General features: G+C 40.0%; 1 protein-coding gene across 4 annotated transcripts in view; it reads left to right on the top strand.

Moving 5' to 3' along the window:
* Nucleotides 1-6,330: 6,330 nt before the first annotated feature.
* Nucleotides 6,331-12,335, top strand: part of SLAIN1 (SLAIN motif family member 1) — a 65,885-nt gene continuing 59,880 nt past the window's right edge. For 2 of the 4 annotated variants that reach the window (XM_031001387.3, XM_031001388.3), the window contains exon 1: nt 6,331-7,199. In XM_031001387.3, the coding sequence (XP_030857247.1) occupies nt 6,571-7,199 (629 nt within the window). In that variant the 5' untranslated portion in view covers nt 6,331-6,570. Of the gene's footprint in view, nt 7,200-7,293; nt 7,717-12,335 lie in introns of those variants that run through there. The other 2 variants (XM_031001389.3, XM_031001390.3) reach the window with 2 other exon arrangements.

The raw sequence follows: 12,335 nt of genomic DNA on the forward strand, positions 1-12,335 counted from the left end.
GGTATAAGAAAAAATGCAAGTATTGATTTTTAAGCTAGTAATTTAACTATTTACTGATTATTTTATTGCTTGTTATTTTTTCTGTCTCCAGGCTTCTAGTAATATCTGAGAGCTTTCAGACACAGTTTTCCATGTACTAATACAAATTGCTTATAAATACCATCAAGAAAAGCCCAGAGTCTGAAAACAGAGGCTTTCAGCTGGTTATAAAACTGGAAAACTGTCCTGTGTCTTAATTCTCCCTTAACCTACCAATTTGACCATCCCTTAGTTACCAGAACCTTTCATCTTTGAACGTTTTGCATTTTGATTTGAAGACGACCACAGCTTTCATAAAGTATTCTATGACAATTGACACATATATTTTTTTCTGAAAATAAACAAAAAATATTCCTGATGATTAAAAAAAAACATGTCTGTAATCACAATGACCCAATCCTTTTCTGACAGGATTATAATCATTGTTTCTGTGAAGGATTCAGGATGAGACATTGTAGTTGAAACACAGATCACCCCTCTATAATATCATTGTTACTCTTTTGTGAAAATTATTTGCACAGACTATGAAGATGCACTAATTGAAGGTCTGTTTTGAATAAACTTGCAGCAATTTTTCTGAAACTGACTTATAACTTCCAGAATGTGAGGATTTGGCAAAGAGAATGGTGCACTATTTTCTGTGGGCTGCCTTCCATTGCAATTTACCTAGATTCCAAGAATCATGTCCTTGCACCTGTGTCAGATTCTGTTATGAGAACGAAAAGATCCACTATCAGGAAGGCTTGTTGCCCTGCCATGTCACACAGACTTTCAAATGATTTCTAGCTTTTGTTTGTAACACTTAGGTGTGATGGCAATTTTTTTTTCAGAGGAGTTTTATGAAAGCTCTGTAAATTATCAAAGAAAACTAACCATTTTCAATTAAAGAAAAAAATCGATCACATTGACTTTTATGATGAGAGAAACATTTGAGGAAAATGAGAAAATAAATAATTCTAAATCCCAATATTTTCAAAAGCTTTAAAGTAGATAGCCAACGTGATAGTAGGATAAATTACCACATTTTTCCAGCTAGATTCAAATTATACCGAATTCATTCTTCTCTGTAAAGTTAAATTTTGAAAAATAAAGGTGCTTTTACATAAGATATTATTTTTCAAAGTTTAAGTAATCTTGGGCACTTATTTTTAAGAAGAGCAAATCTTGTTCAAAAATGTCTATTTGCTTTGGGTAAAAAAGTTTCAGATTTTGAAAAAAGTCTCTGATGGTTTATTTTTATTTTCTTAGTTTACATTTTGAACTTTAAAACATTTCCAAAACCAGTATTGGATCTGTATGGGTTTGATATAGGTCGTGACATTGTTTCTTTTGAGTATTCTTAAGAGTGGTATTGACATTTGAAGAATCCAAATGGCTAGAAATGCAAAATAGGACAGTGATAATTTATGCTGTTTTAGTCATCTGCTCAGAAATGCACACTGAATGAATAGCCATTGTACTGTCAAAAATGTTGTACTAGCACTGGGAACTTTGTTGATCTTGGAAGCTTACTGTTTTCTAATCTGTGCTTGGTGACCTTTAAAGTTCCAGTAATATTTGCCTGTTAATGAATCAGACTTTGTTCAAGGCATTCCATTGACTGATTTTGCATTAATCAATAGTTTTTACTTAAAAGCCACAAAGACCAGAGCAGAGTACTCTGCTTGGTGCTGCTTAAGACCTAAAAAGAGGTAATACAGTTTAGGAGCTTGGACTCTGAAATCAGACTGCTTAGCTTCAAATCCTGGCTCTGCCACTTATGGCTGGGTAACTGTGGGCAAATTGACCTCTCTGTGCCTCAGTTTTCTCGTTTATACAATAAGAATAATTATCTCAAGGAGTTGTTTGACAATTTAATAACTTAATAAATGTAAAGGGTTTAGAGCAATTCTTGGCATTTAGTAAGCACTAGATAGCTTCTAAGATAAATTGTAGAAAGTTTCTTTCTAATGGCAGTAATACATGTGTGAGCTATTCATAAAAACAAAACAAATCGACCACAGAGGAAAGGATATAGATTAAGAATTAGAGCTGGGTACTATTTCCTAGTTTTCATCCCATGAAGACTGATAAATGAATATCACAATACTTGCCCTGATGCCTTACCTAACAGCTTGATGAGGAGAACCAAATAAGATAATGAATTCTCTTAAATGAGGAGATCCAAATGAGATAATGGATTCCTTCCTTCCTTCCTTCCTTCCTCCCTCTTTCTCCTTCCTTCCTTCCTTCCTTCCTTCCTTCCTTCCTTCCTTCCTTCCTTCCTTCCTTTCTTTTCTTCCCTTCTTTCTTTCTTCTTGCCTTCTCTTCCTCCCTCGCCTGCCTGCCTGCCTTTCCTCCTCTCTCTCTCTTTCTTTTAGAGATGAAATATCACTATGTTCCCCAAGCTGGCTTTGAATTCCTGGGCTCTAGCAATCCTCCTTTCTCAGCCTCCTGAGTAGCTGGGACTACAGACACATGCCTCCGTGCCTGGTTGAAATAATGTTTGCTTTCTACTTGAAGCCTTCCCAAAATTTTTAGCCAAAATTGCTCCTTCTTGATCACTCCCTATGCTGTTTATTTACATTTTCTTCATGATACATAACACTAATTTTTGTGTTATAGTTAGTTGCTTATATGCTTCTTTCTCCAACTAGATAAGGTCTTGATGGTGGAGACACTGTTTTCTTACTCCCTTCTTAAAACTCATCTAGCACTTGAAAATAATAGACATGTAATGGTGTTTATTCTAAAGGGCTCTTACAGGTATAGCTTGACAAATCAACAGAATGATTATTATTACTATTATTGTTATTATAACTACCACCACATGTGACCTTATAGGGTATAATTATGTGGGTTTTGGGCATGAATATGAGTAGTAGAGATGGGTGGGGTTAGAATGGAGCAACTCACACAGGGATTTTTTTTGAATAAATTCTGACTTCTTGTATTTCTGTTTTCTCTTTCCATAATCTCCTTACATTAAAATGCAACACATTAGGTGCAGCAAGTATTTTCCTGGCTATTAACAGGGTCAGATGTAAAATAATTGATTATTATGGGATCTGCAGAAAGCCTCTAGTCTTCCTATGTTGTTACCATATGATAAATGAGGTTTATGGAAATAGCTAATTATGTGTTTGTCTAAATTCCAGCTAGAACTTGGGGACTTATTTATTGATTCATTTATCTTTTAATTTTTTTTGAGTATTTATTTGCCATGTGCTAGACACTGTGCTAGGCACTGCATATGGGCAGTGGGACCTGCAGTGTTCGAGTCTATTCTGTATGTATAAACAGGAATCTCCATGAAGAGGCATAAGAATCACTCAAACATTGTGGTTCAAATCAGTTTGAAAACACAGTTGGGGATCTTTGATCTTAGTTTAACACATTAGGTTATTTTCTTTTCTTGCAGTAATTGGATCTATAAACTTGAATTAATGTAGTGCTCATATTAGGGTATGTCAGCTGCACTGATCGCAAAATTTAAACGTATGAATCTTACTCTAGGAGAAATTTTACTCTGGCCCACTAGCAACTGCTAAGAACCATCATTTTCATGAGTGAACTTGGGCAAGTAACATAACCTTGTAAGCTCATCTGTAAAACTGGGATAATAACAGGCTGTTTCTAGATTTCCTTTGAGAATTATTTTTATATACTCAAGAACCTATGGGTGCTTTTGCGATTCTGTTGCTGGATCTATTTAATGTTCATACACAGTGTTAGAAATATATGTGAAAAATACAAATTAAAATAAGTTCATGTGCTCTCTTAAAATTCACTAGAGTGATGATAGTTCTGAAGTGTAATGAATAGAGAGAAATATGCATTTCTTTATCCAGTTTTGAATGTGTGATATGTGGATGTTTCACATTACCTTATGGTGTATCAAATGTATGCTTAAAGCATAAACTTTTAAATGAGACATGCACTTTCATTTTTCATATCCTCTTTGTAAACCTCTGAAATCACCTACATATTTTATTTAAAATCAAAACATTACAGTTGAGCAACTACAGCATGCAATTTCTTTCAAAACACAAAGCTTACTAATTTGCATCAAAATAAAAAAATCAAGACTGCTTAATTAAAACCTTGACACCATCAACCTCTTTAATTATACGTTAAAGAGACTGGCATCCTGGGGACACCAACTTGAAATCAGTGTGCATTTTGAGTGTCTCTGGTGTGTGTACATGTGCAATTCACAGAAGGGAAAAAAAGAGGGGCATTAAGAGAAAGCAAAAACATGATTTAAATTTTCTTTAGACATTAATAATTTCACACTTTTAAAACAGGTAGGAAAAGGGCAAATTTGTCTTTTCAGAAGAATAATGCAGACTAGAATTGTAAAACAATGTTTCATCTCTTTTCTATGTCTAAATTTCAATGCATGCTTTCTTTTTAAAGAACAAAGATTTTTATGACAATTATTACTAAGAAAACAGGGTTCAAAAGCTTGGCTACTGCTTGTTGGATGTATATAGACCATACTGGGTAAATGAAGGAGGAGAGGGCTGTCTGTTTCTCTCCTTCTTTAGAGTGTATATAAATTGTGCAGTAAAATGACGGCTTTTCTTTACATCTTAATTCTTGTTGTCTTCACTATTATGTGCCTATTCCCAATTTCTTTCTCTAGTCTGGGACCCAGCAGCTCTTTGTTCTCATTGTGTCTGTCGTCTCCCTTTCTTTGTGTTGCAGGGAGATACTGCTACCCGCATCTGCCACTGAGCATGCGGGAAAAATCCTTCAATAGATTCTTTACTTAGGACTTTCAGTAGTATTACTCCACTTCTCCAGGTTTTGGTAATAACCAAAAAAATCCTAAAGATATACCGAAACTTGGAAAGGTGATGGGTGATACAGGTGGTTAGGTGGTGGGCTAGCAAGCTGGGACACAGGGAAGGTTAAGGGAGTCATCACACGCATTTATCTAATTTATGGAAGCGCTCACCAAGCATGTTAAATGCAGAACATCCACCTTGCACACAGAAGCTAGAGATGTAGATTAACAACTGAGAAGATACAAGTGTTTCTGAGCAGGAAGACACAAAACCATACCTGAAACCAATAGATACGATGTGTTAGCAGTTCCAGAGAAATGAGGTACATTGTCACAAAGATTGGTATGTAAAGTCCCTAGTAAGGACTTTCACTAGATGGTATATCATCTGAGGATGAGCAACCAGTGGTGTAGATTTTTCTCATAATATAATCTCAGGTTTTCCTCTGATTGTGTTAAACACTCAAAATGCTAAGTCAGTATTCATTGAACACAACTCGATTAAATTCTTCTGCTTAAAAGCCTCTTTTAAAAAAAGCAGATTTGCTCATGTTTTCCAAGTGGTAAGAAATAGCAGGTTTGCAGGTGAGATTAAAGTGTATTGGGTAGAATTCTGAGGTTTTCTGTTTTCTGCTTTCCCACCAGCAAGTCTGACTTTAATAACTTATACATTACTTAATAGAAGGAGCACTAAACAATTTTACTCATATTTCTCCCCATAACCATTTTTGCCTATTGTACTCATTGCCCGCATCACGAGTTCTTAGAATGGTTCCTGGCACAGAGTAGGTGCTCAAAGATCTTTTGTTTGGGGAATGCATGAATATACATAGTATGAAAAAAAAAAGCAGTTCTTCTTTTATTGTGACAAACAATGATGGTAACAGTTCAAATTTGACTATTTTAGAATAAATAAGTAAACACTTGTCTCCTTAGCAGCTGGCCACTCTACCTCTTAGAGAGAGGGCTTTCTTCTCTTTCTTCTCGGTCTCCTGTCTCCCACCATTCTGTTTCTCTATTACCAATGAGAACATGAGTGGCATCGTCCCAAAGCCTTTCTGTTCCCCCTATCTCCACTCTTCGGTTTTTAGAATAACGATCCCCAGCCTTTAAGTTTTCTATAGGATTCGTTAGCCAGTGGCTATTAAGTGCTGTCACGGAGCCTAACAGAGAGCTGGGAAGGGAGCAAACCAGCGGGCCGGTGGTGCACTACTCGAGGGCCAGCACCTGCAGCTGCTTCTTTGGGAACCCCCTGGTCCCCGCAACTGCCTCAGAGACCCGCGCAGTTCGCTGTCCCAGCAAGCGGCAGGAGGAGGTGCTTGTGGCGGGAAAGTTCAGGCCAGGTCCAATCAGGCACCTGGGATTAGGTAGCGAGGGTGGGTGCGGCTCCCCGGCCCCAACCCGGGCTGCCGGCCCCGCCCCCTGGGTGGGCTTCCCCACGGTTCTCCGCCCCCCCCCGACCCGCCCCCTCGGCGCTCTTGCCCCGCCCCGCTCCGGGGTCGCGGCTAAAACCCGGAGCCGCCGCGACGCCCAGGGGACTGGAGGGACGCACTGAGCATGTGCAGATCAGCTCGGTGGTGGCTGCCGCGGCCGGAGGCGAGGGCCCGGTGCTGATGCGAACCGCCGGCTCGGCCTCAGCCCGCGCGTGGTCGGCCCCCCAGGCCGGGGCGACAGGGAAGGAGCCGTAGCCTCCCCGTGGCCCGAGGAGCCGGCGCGGCGGCGCGCACTCCCCGGCGGCCGCGGCGCCCTCGGGGCCCACGATGATGGCGGAGCAGGTGAAATGCGCCTCGGCAGGGGTCAGCTCTGGAGCGGGCTCCGGTCCGGTGGTGAACGCGGAGCTGGAGGTGAAGAAGCTGCAGGAGCTGGTGCGCAAGCTGGAGAAGCAGAACGAGCAGCTGCGGAGTCGAGCGGCCAGCGCGGCCGCCGCCCCGCACCTGCTGCTGCTGCCGCCGCCGCCGCCCGCCGCGCCGCCCCCCGCTGGGGCCTGCAGCCCTTTGGGTCCTCGGAGCCCTCCGGCCGCCACGGCCACCGCCGCGGCCTCAGGGGGCCTGGGGCTCGGGCTGGCGCTGGGCGCGGGGGGAGGTGGCGGCAGCGGTAGTGGCAGCGGCGGTGGCTCCAGCCCCGCGTTCCCGGGCACCTTCTGCCTGCCTAGCCCCGCGCCCTCCCTGCTTTGCAGCCTGGCGCAGCCACCCGAGGCGCCCTTCGTCTACTTCAAGCCGGCAGCAGGCTTCTTCGGCGCGGGCGGTGGCGGGCCGGAGCCGGGGGGCGCGGGGACGCCGCCAGGGGCAGCTGCAGCGCCGCCCTCGCCGCCCCCCACGCTGCTGGACGAGGTGGAATTGCTGGATCTGGAGAGCGTAGCCGCCTGGCGGGACGAGGACGACTACACCTGGTACTGCCTGGCTCCGCTCCTTCCCCGAGACCCTGGCCTCGGGGGCTGCGGGCACCGGGGAGCGGGGGCGGGGGGCGGACGGGGGTCCCCTCGCGGCAGCCGCGGTGACTCCCCGCGGCTCCCGGAGGGGCCGACCCAGCAGGTGTTGACCCAGGCAGTGACACTTCCCACGATGAGGCTTCTCACGAAGGCAGAAACCTGTTTTCTAATCGCTCCGACTGCGGATGAACCGGCCCCCCTTCCCCCCATCTGCCATGGGTTCTGCTATTTGCTGATTGTTGGGTCCCAAGCTCCTCGTTAGCATTAAGTGCAAAATCCATGTCATCTTGTCTTTTTGCTCAGTGCTGCTCTTTTCCCCAGTGTTTTCGGAGGGATGACGGGGGATGGTAGGGGTTGGCCTCTGTCTGCGACTGTTACTGTTCTTTCGTTTTAAACGAACGCTGGACAGGATTTGCGTGCTCTTCCTCCTCGGGTGGCATCGGAAGCCGCGCAGTGATGGATCTCTCTTTATAGAGAGGTTCGTTCTTGCTGTTTGAATTTTGCAGTCGTGTGCCCTTTTGCGTTGCATTTTCATTGAAATCTTATTTTCAGAGACTGACTTGCTTTTTAAAATGGGGTGACCTCACTGGCTTTCCCATAAATAGTGCCAATAAAGAGGACTTTTCTTGGAGTGGAATGAACAGGTGGGAGGGACTTTTTTATTTATTTATTTATTTTTTACCTAGGAACCAACGAACTGTCTTTAATTTTTTAAATTAAACTGTAGAAGAAAAGTGAGATTAGAGAAGCCTTATTTTCTTATTTCTTGGAAACTTTTTAGCTTGGTTATCAGAAAACTTGAGGCTTGGCAGCATTTATTCAGTTGACATCTGGTTAGCACTGTCTACTTTCCATGAACGAGTAACTTTAGGGGGAGGCTTGCTGTAGTCCTTCTTTACTTTAGGTCCTTTTTATGTAGGACCCTTTCTGTTTTTCCAAGCTGTGTTTTCGTTACTTTCTTTGTGTCTCTGTTGCATGATTGCATGGAAGGGACTGGGAAATGGAGATCCTTACTGGTTTCCTATTGGGAACTGCAGTGTTCCTTTTCCCTTACACTCTATCATGTGAGAGCTCTAACTGTAAAGTACATTAGTTAATTGGTTTGATTCAAGAATCAAAATATATGGAGTTACAGTAAGCCTTTCAGAGGTGTATTCATCATCCACCTTAATACTTTTTGGCAGCTGTGCAGGTAGCTCAAGTTGTAAAAAAAATCAAACAACTCATCACTTTCGGGAACTTTAAGCCATTTTTTCAAAGCTGCACCCTTATTTCTATAAAGCCCAGGGTGTATTGTAATCTCAGTTTCAGCCTGAATGTGGTACTAGAAAATGCTCTCATGATGGTCCTTAGATTTCACTAATAACTCTCAGCCCTTATGCCACTTTCAAATTATTTTAGGTTGATTTAGTCCCTACTTAGCCTTTTCTGATGGTATGTATGTAAACAGTGGAAGGAAACTTGTTTACATTTTTGATGGGGAGATATATGGGATCAGTTTTATGCTTAAAATATTTGCATTTTAAAATTTATTGATATTGTTTGTAAATATGAGATTAGTAATCTATTAATAACTTTCCTTCTTTTGAATGGATTTCTGTCATATTTAGTTAGCATCCTATTACTAGTATTTTGGTACCTAGGTTTTCTTTTTATAGTTTAATTTTGTCCAAATAGCATTGAAATAACCAACTTTAACAGAAATCAGCCACTTAGTGGTATTAGTATATTAGCTCTTCAGATGGTTTGAAGCAAATCAAAGTTGAAGCAGGTTCTATTTCATTCAACAAGTATACAGGTGAATAAATCAAAGCCTTGATGCTTTACAAATGTTTCTAGAGACAAATGGCAGAGAATCTTCCTGAAAACAAGCCTGGGATTAGAATTCCAGGTGGAAAAACAAGGAGGGTCCATTAATCTTAGTGGGATGGTCTTAAACATTTTAAAGTTACCTGATTTACATAATTTTATTATTATTTCATTTTATGCATCAAGATTTTGTTTGCATTGCAAATCTTTTTGATGAAGAAAATATCAACAGGGTTTAATTTTTAAAGTTTAACCCACTTGTTAATGCTTGCAAAGCACTCTGTTCCTTTATCACTGCAGACTATAGTGTCCCTGTCGTGTGGTCTCAGAAATAAGAGTGCTGTTCATTTGGATTCCCTGATATGTTTGCAGGATGGCAACTTATTTTTATTTCCTGTGTTTATTAAGAAACAACTGGAGTGGGTATATAGTACCTTATTTTAAAAATATTTAAAACTACAAGTTTTACATGCTCATTGTAAAAAAACTAAAACATAGATGCAGGTATAAAGTCACAAAAATTATCTTCCTTGTCCCCAATTTATTACCGTGACTCAGAATTCACCCTGTTAATACTCTGTAGCTCCTTCAAGATAAAAAAATATAATTACAACAATCAATATACAAACATATACACATCAGTTTTTTTTTAACACTTGCCTTTCATTGAACATACATTGGACATTTGTGTATTCATGTGACATCACATCTCCCAGTAACAAAGGCATCATTATTAGAGTAACAATATTAAGGAACAAGTTACTGTTAACTGTATCACCTACAGTTTTTCATGCATTTTTTTATTGTGATTTCATCCTAATGGGTTGAACAAAATGTGTTTGCTTGTTTATTTAGAATAGCACTTCCTGCTAAAATGTCATAAGTTCAGGAAAGTTTACAAATGTAGATTAATCACTGGATATTTTAGCTATTCTTTTATGTAAGTATATCTTTTCTAATAAAACCTTAGAATACATTATTTTCCTTTTATTAACAACCTGGACAAAATTTGGGTTAAGAGTTATGTGTATAAGGAAAATCATGACTAACAGAACCAATATTTTCTTTATGATAGTTCATTAGTTAATGATTAACCAGGTCTTTGAGATCTTTTTTTCTGAATAATTATTTAACCTATAAGTAGTATCTTAAAAAAAAACAGCTTTAAAGAGAATGGAGTGTTATGCTCTCCCTTTTGACAAAAAAGCTTTGATGAAACCATTTTCTTATTTCTTTGAATATTTATCTTAATTGAATTTTAAGTCTTGAATGTTGCCTTAATACTACCTGATTATCTTAGCACAGTATTGCTGGAATTAAGTGTCTCGGAAAGTTAAAGTTGATGGCAATTCCAGAACCTGAATTCTTTATTTATTTACTTATTTATTTATTTTTTATTGTTATACTTTAAGTTTTAGGGTACATGTACACATTGTGCAGGTTAGTTACATATGTATACATGTGTCATGCTGGTGCACTGCACCCACTAACTCGTCATCTAGTATTAGGTATATCTCCCAATGCTATCCCTCCCCCCTCCCCCCACCCCACAACAGTCCCCAGAGTGTGATATTCCCCTTCCTGTGTCCATGTGATCTCATTGTTCAATTCCCACCTATGAGTGAGAATATGCGGTGTTTGGTTTTTTGTTCTTGCGATAGTTTACTGAGAATGATGATTTCCAATTTCATCCATGTCCCTACAAAGGACATGAACTCATCATTTTTTATGGCTGCATAGTATTCCATGGTGTATATGTGCCACATTTTCTTAATCCAGTCTATTATTGTTGGACATTTGGGTTGGTTCCAAGTCTTTGCTATCGTGAACCTGAATTCTTAAGTCATCTTATAGCCCTATAGTAAAACTCATCCTGCTATACTGATTCCTCAGCTACCTTACTAATTTGATAGGCTTAGCTCTCCGGAAGGCTATTGGCTAGAAAGGAAAAGGGAAAAATCTGAGTATCAGGAGCAAATAAGAAGCTCAAAGGGACTAAAATATCCATGCATACATGGGACACAGTGTGATTGGATGCTTTTTCTATCTTTATGGAAGAAATGTTTTTAAGATTTATATTTGTCCTAATGTCACCAGGCTGTGCAGCACCAGAGTACAAACAGAGTAAGTCAGATTGGTCTGAAGTGGCAATGGGAGCCATTAGCTAACTGCATACTAGACCTTCCTATGACCTGTTTCAGCCCTCTTATTTCAGTGTTGAGGGACGGGAGCTCTGAGGCAAAATGGCTTATGTAAGCTCTTCTATTTACTGATAGAGTTCAGACTAAAAATCAGATTATTTGTCCAGATTCAGAAGTGTTTACATCACTGATATTTTTTTTCCCCAGAGCTAGCTGTGTAACTCATTAGTAAGTTTATAAAGTCAATTTAGTGGATTGACCAGCATTTTAAAAAAGTGAAGTGCAGTAGAATAGAAAATCAGAGTTTATCACATCTTATAATACAATGCTTGCTTTGATTAAATATGTTTCAGTTTTGTAGATGTGGAAATATTAAACGTATTTTTGCATTATGATCAAAGTTAGCAAAACTCTATACTGTTTGAAAGCAAAACGGAGAAAGCAGGTGGAAAAGCACTGAAGATGGTATAGTACTCTGAAGGGAAGTTAGGTCTTGCACACCTCAACCAGGAAGATGGTTCTATATGAGAAAATGCCACGATAAAAATAAGTCAGCCAATATAAAATGCAGCCATATAAGGAGGCTTTATTTTAGTAGAATGACAATTAACAGAACATTGAGACTATATAAACAGGATGTGGCAAGGATTTTTAACTTTCCCAACTGGGAAAGACAATGGAAAAGTTGTTAATTATACAAGGAAAAATGGTGACTTGTACAAATTAAGAAAAATTTAATGAATGAGATATTCATCTTCCAGATATAATACCAAGACCCCAGACAGCTGGCTAACATCATTGCCAATTTTTCATCAAAGCTGTTGAACACCTTGTGCTATACATATGGCACAGCTAAATTAGACCACCTAAACTGCTTTTTGCATAATTGATTTTCAGTGAAAAGACCAGAGGGTGCTTCCCTTTTTGACAGTGCTAATTGAAAATGTACAATGTTTTCTAGGAGCAAATGGAGTTGACTGAAGTGTATGACGTGTGTTTGAAATAAGTAACTTTTAAATGTTGAAGTGAGGTGCTGAAGTAGTTTAGCTGTAACTGGGTGAGGTAGGGTTGGGGGTGGAGGGAAAGTTTGTTATAGGACAGCTTAGTAAGTAAAGCTTGAACTTCATGTATCCTTTTAAGAGCCTGT

The sequence above is a fragment of the Gorilla gorilla genome, chromosome 14, assembly GCF_029281585.2.
Source record: "Gorilla gorilla gorilla isolate KB3781 chromosome 14, NHGRI_mGorGor1-v2.1_pri, whole genome shotgun sequence".
In the NCBI taxonomy this organism is placed as follows: Eukaryota; Metazoa; Chordata; class Mammalia; order Primates; family Hominidae; genus Gorilla; species Gorilla gorilla.